General features: G+C 33.1%; 3 protein-coding genes and 1 long non-coding RNA gene across 4 annotated transcripts; all 4 read right to left on the bottom strand.

Moving 5' to 3' along the window:
* Positions 1-2325: 2325 nt before the first annotated feature.
* Positions 2326-3013, bottom strand: LOC132253446 (secreted RxLR effector protein 161-like). Its single transcript, XM_059735502.1, has 2 exons — positions 2701-3013; positions 2326-2597 (listed from the first exon to the last, which is right to left on the bottom strand). Exons 1-2 carry the CDS (start codon positions 3011-3013, stop codon positions 2326-2328), a joined length of 585 nt encoding a protein of 194 aa, XP_059591485.1.
* A 3970-nt stretch (positions 3014-6983) lies between these two features.
* On the bottom strand, positions 6984-7349 carry LOC104877564 (uncharacterized). The gene has a single exon (XM_010646078.1). The coding sequence runs from the start codon at positions 7347-7349 to the stop codon at positions 6984-6986; it is 366 nt and encodes a 121-aa protein (XP_010644380.1).
* A 3998-nt stretch (positions 7350-11347) lies between these two features.
* On the bottom strand, positions 11348-13994 carry LOC104877525 (uncharacterized). The gene is made up of 2 exons (XR_784596.2): positions 13959-13994; positions 11348-11766 (listed from the first exon to the last, which is right to left on the bottom strand). It is a non-coding gene; the product is annotated as an uncharacterized LOC104877525 (long non-coding RNA).
* A 3722-nt stretch (positions 13995-17716) lies between these two features.
* On the bottom strand, positions 17717-19375 carry LOC100243528 (transcription factor MYB41). Its single transcript, XM_002281602.4, has 3 exons — positions 19065-19375; positions 18781-18910; positions 17717-18664 (listed from the first exon to the last, which is right to left on the bottom strand). The coding sequence occupies exons 1-3, from the start codon at positions 19195-19197 to the stop codon at positions 17842-17844; spliced, it is 1086 nt and encodes a 361-aa protein (XP_002281638.1). The 5' UTR covers positions 19198-19375; the 3' UTR covers positions 17717-17841.
* Between the last annotated feature and the right edge of the window lie 3034 nt (positions 19376-22409).

Raw genomic sequence — 22409 nt, 5'->3', positions numbered from 1 at the left:
TAACCCTTCCAAAATCTCTTCCCTTAAATTTTAACTTGGTTAGGGAAACAGTACATATCAAATCTAAAAGAAAGGAAAAGAAGAATCAAGAATCAAAGATGAGAAGATCAAGGAAAGAATAAAGCACCATTTGAGTGTAGCTTTGATGGCAAAATTCCTCTGTGATGTCATCCATGCTGTCATCATCATATGGATATTTTGGTTCTTTCTTAATTCATGATTGAAATGTTTCTTATCCTATAATTTCTCCATTTTTTATCATCCTATTTGCATTTCAGGTCAAGTGCAGCTTCAAAATGCAAGAATCTGATCCCCACAGTTATCTGCCAGTGTCCTCCCAATCATGTGAATAAAATCCTGCAATTGTCTAGTACTTCTGTTGGCAACGAGGCCAATGGCAAAAGCTGCCATATCCAGTCTGCTAGCCAGTGTGCATGCTAACCAAATAATGAGGGTTCCAGTTCTGTCTCCATATTGATTGCATGATTATCTGCAAAGAATTAAAAGCTCGATAAATTAACAACCTTGTTTATATAATAAGATTTTTTGGTCCCAGACTCCAAGAATATACTAAATTAAAAATCTTGCTAAATGTATAAGATAATAACATTTTTAGAACTCGTTTGGAGTCAGAAGAAAATATAAAGAGCACAAACAAAAATTCATAATATAGCAAATAGAACTTCATAATATAATATTAATTAAATTTTATAACATTTATTTTGCTCAATTCACTCATTATAATCATCACGTACTTAAAATCTTTTGTCTTTTAAGACATTCGATTTTAATACCATATCTTTTCTTTTTCAAGATTATTTCTATCTTTTACAATTAATAACCGTTTTTTATTTTTTAAAGTCTCTTACAAGGGAAGAGTCTCAATCAACAAACAACTCACTTAAGGAAAGAATCATTTCAACATCATGGAATCACCTCCATCAATTAGGATTGTAAAATATTCCCTTCCATATATATTGTAAGCCATCATTGAAAAAACATAGCACTTTATTCCCTTGAAGTTTCATCTTTCTTATGGTATAAGAGCAATGAGCTCTCATGAGTTTTATTTTTTTTTTTCCTGTGTCCTTCAACAGCCTCATTGAAACCCATGTTTGTAAGCACCCCTGCGCTGTTGTGGTGAATGTTGGAACTGCCTATCCCAATACATTGATATCCATCAATGCCACCGCACAATTGCCATTGAAATTTCCTCTGAATAATTAGTTGTCATGGCATGCACAATTTCACTCTTTACTGCTAGGAGATGATTTCTTAGGGTATATTGAGGGAATATTTTCATGTCCACCAAGTACCATCACAGACAAAGATACCTTGGTGTCGAATCCAGCCTGTTCTCTTAGGATATGGCAGGATAGTCTCTTACTACATGCAATCTTTGCATCACTTTCTGATGTTATACCTGTCACCTCTGCTGCCACAACATCTCATCGAGCATGGACCAAGTTGGCAACCTGGTATGATAATCGTGTAAATGAAATTAAACGTAAACTTAATGCTTTATAAATTCCAAGATCTTGATTATCATGATTTTCACAAACATAAATAACATACCGGAATCCATAGCAATTTCTTCAGTTAATTATTGATCTGAAAATGTAGAATTCTCCAGGAGATAGGTTTCTCTCTCTTAGCCCTTTCTCTTAAATGAAAAATTACATTCTACACACATAAATGATGGAAACCGTACAATGCTACTTAAATGGGTAGAGAGAGGACCTATTTCCTTTTGGTAACTGCCAACGGTTTAGTAACCGCCACTCCACTTCCCATCAAAGTAATGAGTAAAAATAGGAAACTACTTCTCTAATTGTATAACCAATATTTTAGAGATTAGATCGGATAACTCCATTTTAATAAAAGACTAAAGCCATACATGTGTCATGTGGGACATTAGAAAAATATCTAACATTCTCCCACTTGTCCCATATGACTAACTTTATTTTAGCCCCAATGAAGTCAACATTATGCACATAAAACACTAATCCATTTCCAACTCAAATTGGTCATCATAAATACTATGGTCAAATGAGTCACTAGTATGAGTCATGGCGGTTGTACATCAATAAGGCGACATAGTCCCTTCCATTTACTACAACACTAGCAATCCAATCAACCATGGTTCATAAATGAGAAGTATCCAAATTGGTCTAACAAAAATTGTCTTTGTAAAAGACTTCCTATTATCATTTATCCAATCTCATAGATGTACGTACAAAATGGAAAATAGGAAAAATCATAAACATGAGATCTCAAAATGTCTAATAACATAAACAAACATTTGCAATCCAAACATAATAGGCATCAAGGGTTACAATCAAGACCCATCCTTTTAACATGTTCTTTAAATGTCTTTGGTGGTAACCCTTTAGTTAGTGGATCTGCAACCATGAGCTCAGTATTAATATGTTCAATAGACACCCGTTGTTTCTGAACTTCCTCCTTAACGGCAAAATACTTTAACTCCATGTGTTTAGCACCATTAGAGTATTTGTCGTTCTTGGAGAAAAATATAGCTGCAGAATTATCACAATAAATCCTCAGCGGCTTCTCAATAGTGTTGACAATAGCAAGCCCTGAGATAAAATTTTGCAACCATAAACCATGAACCACGGCCTCAAAGCATGCCACAAATTCAGCTTTCAATTGTGGATGTAGCAATAATAGTTTGTTTAGCACTTTTCCATGAAATTGTTGCCCCAGCCAACAGGTATACATAACCAAAAGTTGATTTTCTACTATCAACACATCCAGTAAAGTCTGAATCAGTGTAGCCAATCACCTCCAAATTATCATACCTCTTAAAAGTAAGTATATAATCTTTTGTTCCCCTCAAGTACCTCATCACTTTCTTCGCAGCTTTCCAATGATCCATTCCAGGATTACTTTGGTATCTGTCCAACATACCAACTACAAAACTGATGTCTGGCCTGGTGCAAGTTTGTGCATACATTAAACTTCCTACAGCAGAAGCATAAGGAATTCTTTCCATCTGTTTACGTTCCCATTCATTTTGTGGACATTGCATGAGACTAAATTTATCCCCTTTCTGAATTGGGGCTACACTAGCTGAACAGTTCTCCATACCAAATCTCTCTAAGATTGTTTCAATATATCGATTTTGAGACAACCCCAACAAACCACGTGAACGATCACGGAATATTAATATTCCAATCACGTAAGTTGGCTCACCCATATCTTTCATTTCAAAATTCTCAGAGATGAATTTCTTGGTTGTGTGCAATAAACCAAGATCACTATTGGCAAGCAATATATCATCAACATATAAAATCAGAAATATAAACTTGCTCCCACTAACCTTCAGGTATATACACCGATCAACAATGTTTTCCTTAAATCCAAAGGAAGTAATAGTATCATTGAATTTAAGATACCATTGTCTAGAAGCTTGTTTAAGTCCATATATTGACTTATTTAATTTGCAAACCATCTGTTATTTTCCCTTTATGGAGAAACCTTCAGGTTGATCCATATAAACCTTTTCTTCTAAACTCCCATTAAGAAAAGTAGTTTTCACATCCATTTGGTGTAGCTCTAAATCAAAATGAGCAACTAAAGCCATAATGATTCTAAGTGAGTCTTTCTTGGATACAGGAGAAAAGGTCTCCTTATAATCAATACCCCCTTTCTGAGTGAAACCTTTGGCCACAAGTTTGGCTTTATGTCGTTCGATACTGCCTTTTGAGTCGCATTTGGTCTTAAAGACCCATTTACAACCAACTACTTTATATCTTTCAGTCAATTCAACAAGTTCCCAGACTTTGTTTTAATCTATTGATTTCAACTCATCATTCATGGCATCAATCCATTTATCAGAATCACTATAGCCAATGGCTTGTGAAAATGAAACCGGGTCTTTACTTGTCCCAACATCATAATCAAATTCTTGTAAATAAACCACATAATCATCATAAATAACAGGTCTACGTTCTCTTTGAGACCTTCTTAATGTTGATTGTTGTGGTTCTTCCATAATTGGTTCATCAGTGATAATCTCATTGGAAAGTGATTGATCATTAATTTGTTGTTCAACATTGTCAAATGATTCTACAATTGTAGGAACAACAATTTCTTTAGAAGTTATGGGTAGTGGGACTTGCACCCTAACTTCTTGAATATTTGTTTTTTGTAATTGATCACTCCCACGGATTTCACCATTCTCAATGAATCTGGCATTACTTGTTTCAACAATTTTCGTACTATGATTAGGACAATAAAACCTATACCCTTTGGATTTCATTGGATAGCCAATAAAGTAACCACTAATGGTTTTGAAATCCAATTTCTTTTCATGTGGATTATAAATCCTAGCCTCCGTTGGGCAACCCCAAACGTGCAAGTGCCTTAAACTTGGTTTCCTTCTTGTCCACAGTTCAAAAGGAAATTTCTTTTCATGTGGATTATAAATCCTAGCCTCCGTTGGGCAACCCCAAACGTGCAAGTGCCTTAAACTTGGTTTCCTTCCTGTCCACGGTTCAAAAGGAGTCTTTGGAACTGTTTTAGTAGGAACCCTATTCAATAAATAAACAACGGTCTTAAGGGCTTCCATCCATAATGAAATGGATAAAGAGGAATTACTTAACATACTCCTAACCATATCCATCAATGTACGATTACGCCTTTCAGCCACTCCATTCTGCTGAGGCATACCTGGCATAGTGTATTGTGCACATATACCATGCTTTTCTAGGAGTTTAGCAAATGAGCCATGGCGTTGACCTAATCCATCATATCTACCATAATATTCACCACCTCTATCTGATCTGATAATTTTCACCTTTTTATCTAATTGCCTTTCAACCTCAACAATGTACACCTCTAGGGCATCCATTGCTTGAGATTTTTCATGCAATAAATAGATATAACAATAACGTGAAAAATCATCAATGAAAGTGATAAAATATTTTTCTCTACCAAAAGATGGCAAGTCAAATAGCCCACAAATGTTCATATGGATGATTTCAAGAAGTTCTCCACTTCTTATAGCACCCTTCTTTGTATGTTTGGTTTGTCTTCCCTTAATACAATCCACACATAGGGATGGCAACGGGGCGGGTTCGGGACAGGTCACCCCCATCCCAACCTTGCCTTGTTCATTTAAAATAATTCCCATCCCTACCCCGTTTAACTTTTTTTTTAATTTTATTTTTTTTTAATTACTTTTAAATTTTTTTACTTGGATATTCACAAATGTTTTCTCACTTTCCTCTATTTTCCCTATGAAATTCGAATATGCTGAATTGGTCCCTTCTGTAACTATGCTTTGCGATATTCAGATCAAGGGGAAATTTAGGCTTTCTTCAAGTTGTTCGATGTTTTTTTTAGGTTGTCTGGTGTAAAGTGAAGATACTCTCGTTATTGAAACGGAAATCGAGATAACTATTTTATTCTTTCTTTTCTCCTGTTTTTTTAACTTTTTTTTCTCTGTTTGTTTGGCTTCCGAGAAAGCATGGAAGAAAATTTAGAAGCTTGCAACGGTTAACGTTTTCTATTTGGACACAGAAAAAAAACAAGAAAAAAAGGCCAAGTTGTGAAAATTCAACAGTGCGGATTTTTTTTCCTAGTTGCTTGCCCCAATTTTTCTGGGCAACCATACTGAGGCAGATCGCCGGCGATGAGAATTTGGGAGCATGGATGGCGTAAATTACGGAAATGCCCTATTGATGGTGTTGTTTGTTGTTTGGGAGGATAAAAGAAAAAAAAAGACGGGAAAGAGACTTTCTCAAGCATTTCTCCAGAAAATCGCAGCCCAAGTCCGAGCTAGGAACTTCGACAGCTCGTCGGAGAACCCAATTTGAACGCTGGTTTTTCAGAGACCATCTTGATGATTGTGCTTATGAGGATATGATTACATGTTATATATTCATATATTTATAAATGGGGCAGGGTGAGATGGGATGGGGTAATACCCAAACCCGTCTCGGGTTTTAAAAAAATTCCCAAACCCATTTATTAAAATTGAACCCCGTCCCATTAGGGGTGAGGCGGGGCAGGTACTCGAAAAAACTCGCCCCATTGCCATCCCTATCCACACACACATCAAGATCAGTAAAATCTAGGTTAGGCAAAATCCCATCTTTCACTAATCTCTTCATTCTTTCTTTGGATATATGACCCAAACGTCTGTGCCACAAGTAAGAAGAACTTTCATTGATCAGGTTACGTTTAGTTCCAACATTATGATGCAGGGTTAGAAGGCTTTCAGTAAAACAACTATTAAGATTCAATTTATACAAACCATCACATAAACTACCGGAACCAACAAAAGAAGAATTTTTAAACAAACTGAATCTTCTATTATGAAATGAAAATGAATAACCTTCAAGGTCGAGTTTAGACATAGAAACCAAATTACGAGAAATAGAAGGAATATAAAAAGTCTGAAACAAATCTAGATAACAATCAGTGTCTAGAAATAAACGAAATGTCCCGGTAGCAACCACTGGAACTTTGACTCCATTTCCCACAACTATGGAACTTTCATTTTGGTTTAAAGTTTGGATTGTAAGGAAGCCCTGCATCAAATTAGAAACATGAACAGTGGAACCTGAGTCAATCTACCAAGTATTAGAAGGAACTTCAGTAAGATTTGATTCAAAACATACGTAAGCTAAAGGCTTACCTTTCTTCTCAAACCATGCCCTACGTTTGTGGCAATCTCTCTGAACATGCCCAAACTTCTTACAGAAATGGCACTTGATATTGTTTTGTATCCTTTCATGAGCCTTTATTCCTTGAGGAGGCCCATTGATCTTAGGTGGTTCTACCCTTTTGCCCTTCTTAGGTTTCTTCCACTTCTTACTGGCTCATTTACTTATAAGGTGAATTGAATGATGTCCTTGTTGCTTAAGTCTTGTCTCTTCTTAAACAAGCATACTGGCCAATTCATTTACATTCCACTTATCCTTAATAGTGTCGTAATGAATTTGAAATGGCCCATACTAAAGAGGCAAGGAGTTCAAAATAAATTGAACAAGAAAAGACTCATCCACATTCATCCCAAGAGCCTTCAATTTAGCAACTAGATTTGACATCTCAAGGATGTGCTCATGCATCCCACGAGTACCATCAAACTTCATGGTGGTGAGTTCAGCCATTAATGTCCCAGCAAGAGACTTGTCAGCGAACAAAAAACATTCTTCCACAGTCTTAAAAAATTCCTTAGCAGTGTCACGTTCAGGAAGTGTTGACTTAATGTTGTTCGCTATACTCATTTGCATAAACATAATGCTCAATCTGTTTGATCTTTCCCAAGAATGACTTAAAGTTTTTTCTTCTGCGCTACTTTCCTCAGTAATAGCAGGCATTTCTCAGTCCGAAGTGCCAAATCAAGATCCGGTACACCTAGGTGAAACTGGACTTGCTCAGACTAGTCTGAGAAATTTGTTCCATTAAGGATCGAAACAGATGAAGCGTGCGAATGAAGCGAAATAGGAATTGAACCTACAATTAAATATATGCTCACACATTAATGCTTTGAGTTAAATAATAAATAATAAATAGTAATACTATAACACATCTTTGGATGAAAATTACAGCATACAAAATTAAACTTTTGACTATTATGGTGATTCCCTTTCACCTATCAAAAATAATTAATAATGTATCCATAATTTGATAGGTCTGTTACCTTTGGGTATCCAATTCCAACTCTCAATTAAGGGTACACATTAATTATTTTACCTCAGTATATTAATCACAAGAAAAGTGGTGCACCTTTGGGCCAAACCAAAATATTCTCATGATCAAAGATACATATAAATACCTATTCAAAAATTTGCAAAGCTATTTTCTTAATACTTGGGATATGAGTATTAAGATCCAAAATACAACTAAAAACCTATGACTTTCTAGTTGGTTCACTTTGGTGATCACCAAACTATTTCATAAAATAGGATTTCGAGTTGAAATAATCACTTCGCAAAACAATTTATCATCAATCACATCACATCATCATTTAAACAGTTTCATATATGTGACAATTTCATGTTCATATAAACTATAGAAAATAATTATAACATATCAATACAAGAAATGTCAATTATAAAATCTAGACATAAATCAGATTTGTAAATGATACACATTTGATGCACTATGTTCTATACTGTAGAACAAATTATGGGCAATATTATCAATTTACTAAATGATATGTAGCATCACGCGGAAAAGAAAATGCACGAAAATATGTGATTTGTTCAATAAAAGCCAACGGCATTACTAGAAATTCTCATGGAAATGGTCAAACCATCATATCATCATATATGAATCACCCAGCAAAATAAAATCCCACTCATCTAGGAATTAGTTAGTCACTGAATAATAAGTAATAAATAATGTAAATAAAAAAGAGATTTAATTTATTTTGTGAAAAACTTTAATAGTTGCAACGGAAAAAATGAAATCAAAACTAAATCATATCAAATATAACTGAGCAAATCTAAATGAAATCTTCCCCAAATAATTGATTCCAGCAAATAGATCATAATGGAAAATCATGAAAGTCTTAACAAGTGCTCTGATACCACATCCAAATGAAATTAAACATAAACTTAATGCTTTATAAATTCCAAGATCTTGACTATCATGATTTTCACAAACATAAATAACATACCGGAATCCATAGCAATTTCTTCAGTTAATTCTTGATCTGAAAATGTAGAATTCTCCAGGAGATAGGTTTCTCTCTCTTAGCCCTTTCTCTTAAATGAAAAATTACATTCCACACACACAAATGATGGAAACCGTACAATGCTACTTAAATGGGTAGAGAGATGACCTATTTCCTTTTGGTAACTGCCAACGGTTTAGTAACCGCCACTCCACTTCCCATCAAAGTAATGAGTAAAAATAGGAAACTACTTCTCTAATTGTATAACCAATATTTTAGAGATTAGATCGATCAGATAACTCCATTTTAATAAAAGACTAAAGCCATACATGTGTCATGTGGAACATTAGAAAAATATCTAACAAATCAGTCTAAAACCTGAATCATGGGTCTTAAGGGCTAGCTTACCTCTACAACCAAAGGAGACAAAACCATCAATGAATACATGTATATGATCAAGTGCATAGTGAATGAATTGGCTCTTGTCAACATTCATACTGATGAAAATGATCTTCAACTTCAAGTTTTTCGTGATCTTGGAAAGGAATGTAAAGATGTTTGCATAGTAGTTAGAAATCGTGGGTCTCTCATGACTTTTGAAAGCTTCATGATGCACTGATTGAACAAGAAAGATTCCTTCAAGGAGAACAAGCTCCCTCTGCAGATAACTCATCTTTCACTGCTAATCACTCTTAAAGATCTGGGCAGCCCACTAACCCTCAATCTAGGGCCTCATACAACAACAAAGCTGTCCAATCTAAAAGCATCATGAACCTAGCTTCTCACCATGGGCATGGACATCAAAACTTCAATCAGAACCACTCCAAGTCTCAATCTATTGTGGTGTGTCGATTTGGTTACAAACCTAGCCACAATGCCCAACACTGATACCAAATTCAAGGGTATCCCACCTAGAGCATCACAAGCTAATTACACCACTCCAAGTGACGGGTGGAATTCCCACAATTGGTTGCAAATCCAAGGCAGCACACCACATCACCTCTGACCTCAACAACTTGGGTACTCATTCTGAATACAATGGGAATGATGATATCATCATTGGTCACCTCACCAACAACTAGTTTCTCCTTACGTAACGTATTTTGTGTTCCATCCATGCAAAAATAAAAATAAAAAAAATCTTGTATCTATTTCTCAATTTTGTAAGACAAATAATGCCTCTATTAAATTCTTTCTTTTTCGTTTCATTGTGAAGGACTTGAACGCGGTGCACAACTCACTAAAGGCTGGAGCAAGGACAACATTTATGAATGACCTGAGCATTCCCTTTCCTAGGTTTCCTATCTGCAAGCCTATGTAAGCACAAGGTCGTCCCTCCAAGATTGGCACAGCTAACTTAGACATCCCTCCAACAACATTCTACATCATCTAATATCTCATAAAAATATTCAAGTGTTATTCACCCTCTACACTTTTCAATATTGTAATTCTTGTCTTCGCAATAAAAGTCACCATCTACCATTTGGTGTCTCTTCTTTAAATAGCACAAACCACTTGACCTAATTTATACCGATGTTCTGGGCCTTGCTTCCATACCCTCAGTTGATGGTTTCTGCTATTATGTGATTTTTGTTTACCACTTTACCAAATACATGTGGCTTTCGTTACTCTGCAATAAATCAAATCTCTCCTTACTTTTTCCAAATTTCAAAGCATGGGTGGAAAATTATTCGATACTTCAATTGTCACCATACACTCAAATGGCAGAGAGAAATATACAACCCTTCAATCCCTACTTGATTCCCACAGCATTCAACATCTCAAAACCACCCTACACTCCTCAATATAACGGTTCTACTAAAAGGTGACATCGCCATATTATTGAAACAGAGCTCACCTTACTGTATCAAGCATCCATCCCTCTTTCGTACTGGTCATACGCCTTCCTCATAGCCACATGCCTCATCAACAAACTTCCTACACCCATTCTTAGTCTTGTCTCTCCTCTTGAAAAATTGTTTTCCAAACAACCAAACTACCACAAACAAAAAAAAAATTGTTGTCTTTGCTATCCCTGATTGCATCCTTATACTCATCACAAACTTGATCCAAAAGTCACCCCATGTATTTTTCTTGTCCATTCATCTCATCAAAGACTTTGTCTTTGCCTAGACCCCTCCATGAACAAGTTGTAACCTCATAGCATGTCGTGCTTTTTGAAACTATTTTTCCTTTCAAAACTCATATATCGACATCTTCCCCAATGTCAACCACTACCATTACATCTTGGATCCCAACTCCATCTCCTATTCAACCTACGCACTTCAAGATACTTGTAACCCTTTCCTCTCTCCCAAGTGAAACTAGCTACCAATCCTTTTTTCCGATGGAGAAACTATTTTAGGATCTAGAAATTTTGTCCTTAATTTGCAGGACCCTCACACATCAGTGTGGCTTTTTGACATTCCGTGATCATTTGGTTTTATTTTGTTTTTATAGCAGAAAAAAAATAAAAATAAAATAAAAAATAAAAAAATGAATGACATTTCAATTTTCAGCAAATTACCTTTCATAGCTTGCTGGTTAGAATGATGTGCTAATGTCAGACTACCTACTTGTAATCTTATGATCAGCATGTGAAAAATCAAAAGGACTAATCCAAATTTCAAACTGCTCCACTAACTTGCACTTGAAGGGAGGAGCAAATCCATGCTTGATCTTCAAGAAATGCCATCATTTATGAAAAACAAATTCATTTTTCTTGACTTTTGGAATAATTTAAATTTTCCAGTCCTGTTCACAAACATGAAATAAGAGGAACAGAAGTACGCAATTCATTGTTCTTGAATCAACCCTACAAGCTGTAAGACAATTCATTTTTACAAGATACTAAATAGAAGACAATAAGCTGTTTCCAGCAAGTAAGCTGACCGGATACTGAAGGTTACAATTCAGTTTCCTCTTTGTTTTTGTGATGGTGCAAAGAAAATTAACCATATCTGTAAGAAGAGACTGATAAGTAGGGCATGATCATGGGCTTTCCATTCCTCCCATTCCTTCTTGACCTTATTGGGAATGATAATTCTCATGCCTGTTGCCTTTCTTTCTTCTCTCCTCTTTCCCAATTGTAATGAGTATTGAGAATTTCTGAAAGACTACACATACAATGTTAGAAGCATTTAAACCCTAGATGCCAAATTTTAGTATGTAAAGAATGAAGAAGAAGATGTTGTACTTGTATATATATATATATATATATATATATATATATATATATATATATATATGTACATAATCCTTAGAGATTGCAATACCTTAGGATCAAGAAAGTGCATTCAGGTAGGACCATCAAGTAGCCAAGTGAAAGAAAATATTATATAGTAATATACATATACATAGAGGAAAATGCTAAGGTACTGAAATATATATGATGAGTTTCAAACAGTTAAATAAGAACATAAATTAATGGGACCAGGTGTAAAGGTACAAATAAAAAGAACCATATATATATATATATATATATCTCATAATCCTTAAAAATTGTAGTACCGTAGGATCAATAAAAGAAATTGCAATACCTTAGGATCAAGAAAATGCATTTAGTTAGGACCATTAGATAGTCAAGTGAAAGAAAAAAAATATTATATAGTAATATATCAAAGAGAAAAATGCTAAGGTATCAAAGTGGTACCTACCGAAAAAGAGATCTGAGCTATTGAAATACATATGATGAGATTTAAACCATTAAATAAGAATACAAATGAATGAGACCATGTGTAAAGGTACAAACAAATGGAACCATGATACAAATAATGAGACTAACAATTAAGTGGTGCCCTTTCAATAGGTATCAAAAAAATACCCTTTTAATCTTGTAACCAAAGCATATCTCATAATCTACTATATCTTGGGATTGATGTGTGGTGTGTAACATAGTAAGGTTATGTTTGGTTTGGGAAGAATAACAAGGAAAGAAAAAAATATTTAAAAAATGATATTTTCTCATGCTTGTCTTTATATGGAAAATAGCAAAAAAAGTTCAAATATGATTAAAATTAATTGATATATATATATATATATATTCAAATTTAATCTATATATAGAAAAGTTAAAATAAGTTAAATAAGTTTTTAAAAAAACATATAAAAATAATTTATTGACTTTAATGCTATATTTGGCTCTAGAAAAATATGAAGAAAAGAAAAAATGTTAAGAAAAATAATTCTCATATTTAATTTGTTATAAAAAATATGAAAAAAAAATCAAATAATTAAAATTAATCATAAATTTATGTATTTTGAAATTATTTAATCTCTATAAAGAATTAGAATAGATGAAATGAATTTAGAATAACATATAAAAATAACTTATCGAGTTTAAATTTATTTTTTTATTTTCTTTCACTTTTTCTTTTCTTTTATTTTTCCCTTTATTTTTTCTCATATTCTCCCTCAAATTTTCCAGGAACCAAGTATAACCTAAATCTATTTTTTCTTTTTCTTTTTTTTTCTTTTTTTTTTTTTTTTCTTTCTTCTTTTTGGCTATATTTGGTTCCCAAAAAAATTGAAGGAAAATGCAAGAAAAAATAGAGAGAAAAAATAAAAGAAAAGAAAAAGTGAAGAAAAATAAAAAAATAAATTTAAATCGATAAATTATTTTATACGTCACTCCAAATTCATTTTACTTATTTTAACTCTCTTATATAAAGATTAAATAATTTGAAAATACATAAATTTCTAACTAATTTAAATTGTAATTGATTTTCTCTTGTATTTTTCAAAGTAAAACCAAATATGAGAAATTTATTTTCTTTTAACATTTTTTTCTTTCCTCAATACTTTCTTGTAACCAAAACATAACATTAAAATTTATAAATTATTTTAATATGCTATTTCAAACTCATTTAACTTATTCTTCATCTTCTATATATATAAAGATTAAATAATTTGAAAATATATACATTTTTAACTAATTTTAATTATATTTAATTTTTCTTCCTATTTTTCATAATAAAATCAAACACGACAAAATCATTTACCTTCATTTTTTTTTTCTTTCAAAGTAATTTCCTACAACCAAACATAACATTAGTGAAACATCCAAACAACCCCTTTTAAATTACATATCTCATCATGAAGTGCAAATATGCTAGATGTTAAGAAACTCAAAATTCATGAATGAAAAAAAAATGGAATGAAAATTCAACCCATAAAATCATGCAACAACAGATTGCTTTTGTGCCATGATAAAACATATATCCTTGTTTTTAAAATGAAAAAGGAAAAAGGCAAAAAGAAGTAGCAATTACATTGGATATATATGAAAGGGATAGAGCAGAGAAACATACCTTCCAGTCTTCCTCCACCTTGCTTGCAGCTTGCTGCATATTGGCTCCTCTTTATACTGCATGTGCAGTTTGGTATATAGTTGCTCTTGCTTCAAGTTATTCTCCCCTTTATTCTTTGATACTTTGCTCTCATTTCAAGTTATTCCATGGACTCTGGATGCTTCTCCTTTTCACTTTAGGGAGCATCAATCCCTTGTGTCCAACAGACTACACGATAATTTATGAAAATTTTCCACTGTTTCAGCTCTTCTTTTTTCACTTTCCAGACCAGTATGCATTCATCATGTACATTGGCTAAATGCATTTATGGGCACTGCCCCTTTCAGGAACAGTCAAGCTATCTCTCAAATAAGGTCTTGAAGTATGGTATCATAATTGTATAATTCTTAAATCCATTCAATTCCCCCATCCTATGTTATAAAATATTAAAATTCAAAAGGGGGTACTCAAAAATCTGAAAGAATCATCAAAGAGGTGGGCGGAGCATGCAAACTTTAAGAAAGATATAGAATCTCTTGGGTCTATTTTTTGGAACCCCAAGAGAACACATGAAGCAACCTCCATTAAGCAACTGAAAAATTTATAAAAGAGAACAGTAAGAAATAACTAAAAGTAATGCAAATCTTCAGAAAGAAACAAGACAGCACATAAACAATAAGAAGGTATATCTCCTTCTTTAGATCTTTCTTTGGACTTCTTTTTCTTTTTGGGGACACTAATGACATGTTCAAAAAAGAAAGGAAAAATGAAGAGGGATTGGAATATGGAATTAAGGAGGTGGTGCTACAAGATAGCTAAACCCAAGTCTTTGATAATATGAAGAACATGGTGCAACCCCATTTGGGTGCTGAGAATTCTTTCAGTTATACTGATCAGGTAAAGTTCATTCAAAGCAGATGAAACCCATGGGAGTTCCCAAATTTCTCGACCCTGTAGTTTTTCATAGCAGCTCTACAGCCATAGAACTGAGAGGACGAGAAATCAAATCAGGAAAACAACTTGGCCTCATCCGTGATAGCTTTTCTAAAAAGCATTTTTGACTTAAAAAAGTGTTTTCAAAGAGAAATGAAACTTCAACCAAATTTAGAAAATAATTTTAAAAAGTAAAAAAAAATCGCTTATAGTGATTATTGGTGATGGTGATTTTTCCCGACATATTATTAGAGTTTGGTGATCCGAACTTTATTTAGTCCAACCTGAAAAGCTCATCATGCCACTTGTAATTATAAGAATTTTTTAAGAGCATGTAGAGGCTATGAGGAATCATCCTTTTAAGTTTATTTTATTTATTAAATTATTTTTAAAAAAGAAATTAAATAGATTTGTTCAACAATTTAAAAATAAATAAATTTTAACAAGCATAGTAACAGAAGAAAATTGAAATCAATGTCGGCTTAATGTATTCACACTAAATCCCAAGAAGTGTCAACGAAATTAACCAAATCTTATCATTTTCAAACTTGCGCACCAAAAGAGGATGAAGACCCACATGTTTTCATACGCTCCGTACATGAAAACGACGACGTTTGCAAGTAAGAGTTGAACGACGACTTGATTGCATGGGCCCTCCACATCCATGTTTGGGCTAATGAAAGAAATCTGTGCCGCTATTGACTTGGGCTAAGCTTGAGACAAAAGCCCAACATAAATTAAAAGGCAAAATGTTGAGGCCACGTGTTGCAGCGTTGCTTTGACTTTTGTTTCCAAAAAAAAAAACAAAAATGTTTCTTTTTGTTTTTCAAAACACAAAAATAAAAATAAAATAAGAAAAATCAAAATATTATAATTTGGTCTCACAATTCTTAAAATTTTTATTTATTTTTTTTACACTTGAAACAAGAACATCATGAGATCTATCGATCATAAACTAAGAATTTTATTTCTCTCCTATAAAATTTTCAAAAATGATATATTTTCATAAATAAATGTGTTGAAAACAACTTTTATTCATTGGTATAAAAATCAAATGCCACTTCGAGGTCGCTTGAAATTGAATTTCTTGTACCTACAACAAGATCAAATACTCTTACCCAAACAAGAGTAGTTCTTAATTTCCTTCATAAAGGTATTTGTTGTTTTGTTCCTTCAAATAGAAATTTTTAAAAGTATTTTTCAAATTTTACCGAATGCTTTGGTGTTTTTAGAATTTTTACATCAAAAATGCTTTTCAAAAGCAAGCCAAGTCAACTCTAACTGCATATAATCATAAAGAATATTAGATTACCAATTCATAATGTAAAAAGGACCGACTTATATCAAACCGACTCATAAGACTAAAAGTCTACTTGAAAGTACTTTTTAAGTGTAAAACATGTAAAAAATACAAATAAATAAAGGGTTTGGAAAAAAATTTTAAAAATATTTTTAGAACTTTGAAAAAATTACTTATAATACTTCTTAGAAAATAATTTAATAGATGATTTTTTTTTTAAAGTATTTTTAAAGCAAATACGTGTTTTTGAAAAAAAATAAAATATTTGACAAAATTTAAAAAATACTTTTAAATTTAAATAAAATAACTTCATTAAAACCATTTCGAATAAAAATAATATTAAACATAACTTAAATGCTTGTTTAATAATGATTTTAATAAATATTTTTAATCTTTTTATTAGTTAAAAAAATTTTATGAAAAGAATTATTTTTAAGTGTTAAAATGGCAAGAAACGTTTATCACTGTGGAACAATCTCTAAAAGGGAAAGGCTGTGATTCACACACTCTAGTTTGAGCAACAACGGAGCTTTGAATTATGAGGCAGCTGAGACCACCAATTCTCTAGTGGTCCAACTCTAAATTATTAGTCAGTCATGTATTTATGAGCATTTTAGATAAGGTTTTCGGCTTGTGAATCCATCATCTCATTGATCAGACTGGACAAACTCTATGGACAACATTCAAATGTACTCCCAATTAATCTCTTGGCAGTTGGCATTGAAGCTAATGGAGGCGTGAATCACACTCAAAGCCCATGTGAGTTGCTCCTGCACGGACTCACTACACCCCAAAAGAATCACTATCTAGCCCTTCTTTGAAGCTTAACTAAAGCATCATTTTCGTTTGGATCGCCATCGTGGAGATGCTGACGTTAGGTTTCTGAGATGGGGGTTTGACCGTGAACCCACACATATGGTGGAGAAAGAGACATGATAGCCCATGAAAGAACCCATAGAATTTTCAATCAACCTACTGTTTATCGTGGTCCCGTACCGTCCTGTGGACACGTCACTTTTTGTTCTTGGGTCAATGGTTGCCAACTCCGTGTTCAAAATTAGTACTCAAATTAATTGGCACGAGAAATAGGCGTGCCCACAGGTGGCGGGGCACGTGTTGCTCCATCATTGCACACCGGCCGGAGTTCTCTTGGTGGCCGGACTGATGAAAATTGGCATTTCAGACTAGCCAGAAGGCAGAAGCAAACATCGTAGAGAACTTGAAGTTTGATTCCCGAGGAAAAGGTGATATCTGTCTAGCTAGTGTATGATTCCTTATAGGTTCACCTTTTGGTTCACTTTTTGATTTTAAGGACTGATATAGCTACATTTCCATGCAACCCTTCTCAATTTGTGTAAAGTCAAGAAATTTTTGCAGTCTGTTTGGGAGACAAGAAAATTAGCAGGGTTGAATGACATAAAATTTTTGTAAGATGTTTGAATAAAACTGAGACTTAATCCCAATGTATATGATTTATCTCAAAGAAGCTAAAGAAGTACTCGTTAGTGGCTCGTTAGTGGCTGGATTGATGAACTTTGATGAACTCTTGAAGCAAAAACATATAAATAAATGCTATTACAATTAAAATGTTGCAAGACAAACCCCAGCTAGGGAGATTGATTCCCAGACATCTACATGTTCACAGACTACATCCAGTACTCCTGTTTTTGTTTACATAATTGCATTAACATCCAAGTCACTTGGGATATCAAACATCAAGAAGTTGCTGCAGTAGCTGTCCCTCTCATCTTCAGTGCTCCCCTTGGCATAGGTCATCTGTGATGAGTCCAATGGAGTTGAGGTGGATGACGGCGTGGATAGAACAGAATCGAAACTGAAATTCTGCGTGTTGTTACTGACGGCATTGGATTTAAGTGTCTGGTGGCCGGTTATGGAGCTGGGGATGGAATCAAAGCTGAGTGTAGGATTGGTGAAACTGGCAGCTGTAATAGGATGCCCACCATGAACTTGCCATAGATTTGGCAAGGAATTTTGGTAGGCAAAATCGGTAGGGTTTTGAGAGAGATGCTCCGCAATGGCCTGCATGAGCTGGGTTTCATTCAGAAATGGAGTGCTTGCAGCGCTGGATGTTGGACAAGCTTGAACTTCTTGAATTGAGCTCTGTAGATTGTTCCCTTGGAAGGACTCGAACTGGTTTTGGACTTGGGGATTCCTGAGCTGATTTTCTAGAAGATTTTGTAGCTGGAGTTCTGGGTTTTCACAGTGTGATGACAAGAGAGCAGTAGCTAGAGTCAGAACATCGTCGTTCACCATAGGCCCCATCCCAAGGGACCCAGCTGGAACATTAAGTTGTAATGATGAATTGTAGAGGGATGAGCCAAGAAGCGAGGCCAGTTCCAGAAGATCCATCCGTGGAGCATGAGTGACGGGATCAATTCCCATTCTTAAAAGCTTCTTCCTGATGCGAGTGTTCCAATAGTTCTTGATCTCATTATCGGTTCTTCCAGGGAGCCTAGCAGCAATTGCAGACCACCTAAGTCAACAAAATACAATCAGTCACAAAAACCATCAATCAACAGACCAAAAACCAGTCTTGCTTTTGAAAATTTGAAGGAAGAAAGGCGAAATGAAGTGAATGAAAACACTTACTTGTTACCCAAAATACCATGTAATTGTATGATGGCCTCTTCTTCTTCAAATGAGAATCTCCCCCTCTTGATGTCTGGCCTCAAGTAGTTTGTCCAACGAAGCCGACAACTCTTTCCACACCTCTTTAGACCTATTCAATTACATATAAAACACCACTCCATTTTAATTTTCAACTATAAGATTTAAAATATATATATATATTTCCAAATTCTTCTTTTAAAAAAAAAAAAAGAAGAAGAAGAAAAAAAGAAAAAAAAGACAGCAAGAATGAATGAAGTAGATACCTGCATTTTTGGGAAGTGTCCGCCATCTCCCATGGCCGTGTTTCTGAATATAATCAAGGAGCTTCTGATCTTCCTCTACAGTCCATGGCCCTTTCTTCATCCCATTTTTGTCACAGCATGGTGTTCTTCCCATCTTGCATAGAAAAGCTATACTGTTGTCAATGGAGATGAGGAAAATATGAAGATGTGAAGAAGGAAGTATGTAAAGAGAGGATTGAGAAGAATATATATAGAAAGTAGAGAAAGATGGATGAGTAAGGAAAGAGGAAAGTCAAAGGGATTCGGTGCCGGCCTTTGTTCATCAGTCTGGAGACGTGTCCTCCTTTTAGGAGAAAAAACACATCCTTTCTCTTTCTCTCTCTCTTTCTCCCTCTGATGGTAAAGTTTGTAACAGGAAATTTTTTTTTTTTTTTTTTTGAAAGATAATTATGTCTGAAATCCCATAACTGTATTAATTCCGACAATTAATAAGTATGAAATTATTTTAGTAAATAATTTTTTTGGGGTTGGTATTTAGCTGTCACCAACTTTGCACCCACGTATGACGCTTCCGTAGACTCCTACGTCACTCCATGCATTCTACTGCATGGCTCTGAGCCAAGTGGCTTTGATGCTTTCACGCTGGCTTAGCTCTGCCTTTTTATTTTATTTTTTCTTTTTTTCTTTTTTTTTTGAGTTTCCTTGTTGTGGTCAGATGTCATTAAATTATGTATGGATTAAAATTAAAAAAAAAGTTAAAATATGAAATGGAGAAGTAGTCAGTAGTCACAACTTCACTAGCGCTCCAAAGAAAGAGCGAGCAACCTTAGATTGGAAAGCAGGCCTTCCTTCCAAAATTTCCAAAGTTTGTGTCAAATTTATTTGGGCATTCATGTTGTCTCATGCAGAAAAAATGGGCATCCTCTCTCCACTGGCAGCTGCTTTGCTGTTTTTTTCTTTGTCTGACTTTTTTGTAGAATTTACTTTAAAAAAGTTTGGAGCTGAAGGAATGCAGAAGGATTTGATAAGAAAACTGGGTTAAATCAATGGGACGGGCATCTTTTGAAAAAGAGCCCTGGAAATTTTGCAAGAATTTGATTGTTTTTACTGGCTATGAGCTTTGATTTGATTTTCTTCTCTCTATGATTTGATGATTGACAGAAAATATATTTTAAGTACAAATACTTGGGGGTCAATTTAATCTATTGTTTATTCAAAGCCTTGGGAAAAAGAAAGAAAGAAAGAAAGAAAAATAGTGAGGGAAAGTGAAAGAAAAAAAAAAAGATTTAAAATTAATAAATTATTTTATATTATACTTTAAATTTATTTATTTTTATTTTTTATTTTTTATATAAAGAATAAATAATTTAAAATGTGTAATTTTTTAATTAATTTTAATTATATTTGGATTTCTTTCACATTTTTTTATGTTAAAATCAAATATAAAAAAAGTCCTTTTTTTAAGGCTATATTTGGTCCTCCAAAGTACTAAAGAAAAAAAATACTAAAAAAATAGTTTTCTCATATTTGATTTTAAAATAAAAAATATAAAATAAATCAATATAATTACAATTAGTTAGAAACTTATACATTTTAAAATTATTTAATTTTTATATAATAAACGAAAATAAGTTAAATGAATTTATTAATTTTAAATGTATTGTTTATTTTCTTTCCCTTTTTTCCCCTTTTTTCTGTCCCTCACATTGTTGGTTGAATTTTTCAAGAACTAAACATACTTTTAATATTTTTTTTTTTTTTTTTTAAACCAAGCATAGTTTTTCTTATCAATAAATAGAGTAAAAAAAAATGTTAAGTACAAGCCTTTAAGGCCCCATTTTGACCTTCAAAGTTCAAAAATTTGTCTATGAAGTAACCATATTTGTGTTTTTTTCTACCAACTTTGTTTTTATTAACGAAAAAGCACTACACTTTGACCAAAAATATGAGTATAATAATCACTGAAATTGATTAAAAATCAAATTTTTGTTGATAAAAACAAACAGAATAATAATCTCTAACAAATTTGAGGAAGAAATTATTAAATTTTAAATATGACCGGGCAAAGGGTAAAATTGTCTAAAAAAAGTTAAGGGGATAAAGTATATTTAATCTTGATAAAAAAAAAATTATACTAAAATTTCTTTGGTAATCTCAATAATGACTTTTGTATTTAGTTCTTCTATAATCTCAATAATGGTCTTTGTACTTATTTGGATTACATTAAGACGTGAGATTATAATCCAGATGCAAATGTCAATAAAATGTTATTTTATAGGAAAAAAATTATTTTAATTTAGGTCAGATCGTGCATCACGTCAATTTGCCAACTATCGAAAAGAATCACCAATCAAATGGTATCACATATATATACCGAATCTCATTACTAATTATTTGTTTATATCATCATCCAATAATTCGAATTTCATCATACAATTCAAATTTCATCACGTTATTTCAATACACATCAATGAGTTAGGTTTAGATTTTCCCTTTCTAACTTATGTAAGAAGTTATTGTTTATAATTTTAACTTCAACTTCTAATTTGAAGTCAAAAACAAAAATGAGCATAAAAGGATGTTTAATATATCAATTTATGACCGGGCAAAGGGTAAAATTGTCTAAAAAAGTTAAGGGGATAAAGTATATTTAATCTTGATAAAAATAATTACACTAAAATTTCTTCCGTAATCTCAATAATGACCTTTGTATTTATTTGGATTACATTAAGACGAGAGACTATAATCCAGATGTGAATGTCAATAAAATGTTATTTTATTAAAAAACTTCATTTTAATTTGAATCGGACTATGCATCACGTCAATTTGCCAACTACCGAAAAGAATCACCAATCAAATGGTATCACATATACATACCAAATCTCATTACTATTTATTTGCTTATATCATCATCCAATAATTCAAATTTCATCATACAATTCAAACAATTTAGACTTAAATTTCGATACATATCAAAGAGTTAGCTTTAGATTTTTCCCCTTTTAATTTATGTAAGAAGTTATTGTTTATAATTTTAACTTCAACTTCTAATTTGAAGCCAAAAACAAAACAAGCATAAAAGGACGCTTAATATATCAATTTATTGACTTAATATAGCTTAATCACTTCATTTAAGTTATTAAATATATTTGTTAAAATAACTTAAAATTTAAAATTATTTTAAGTTCGCGCTAACCGACACCAAACTATTTAGCACATGACCAAGAAGGAAGATTTGAATCATTCGTATCACCACCTCCGACAATCTTCACAAGTCAAATGGCCTATCGTACGTTGGATACTTGACTGCTTCAAAATTTCCCCACATTTTCCTAGTTACGAGATGTACTTAGGCGGCTAATCATG

Source organism: Vitis vinifera, chromosome 19 (assembly GCF_030704535.1).
Source record: "Vitis vinifera cultivar Pinot Noir 40024 chromosome 19, ASM3070453v1".
Classification (NCBI taxonomy): Eukaryota; Viridiplantae; Streptophyta; class Magnoliopsida; order Vitales; family Vitaceae; genus Vitis; species Vitis vinifera.
Note: the sequence above shows the minus strand (reverse complement) of the source record. Positions and strands in the feature narration are given on the sequence as shown.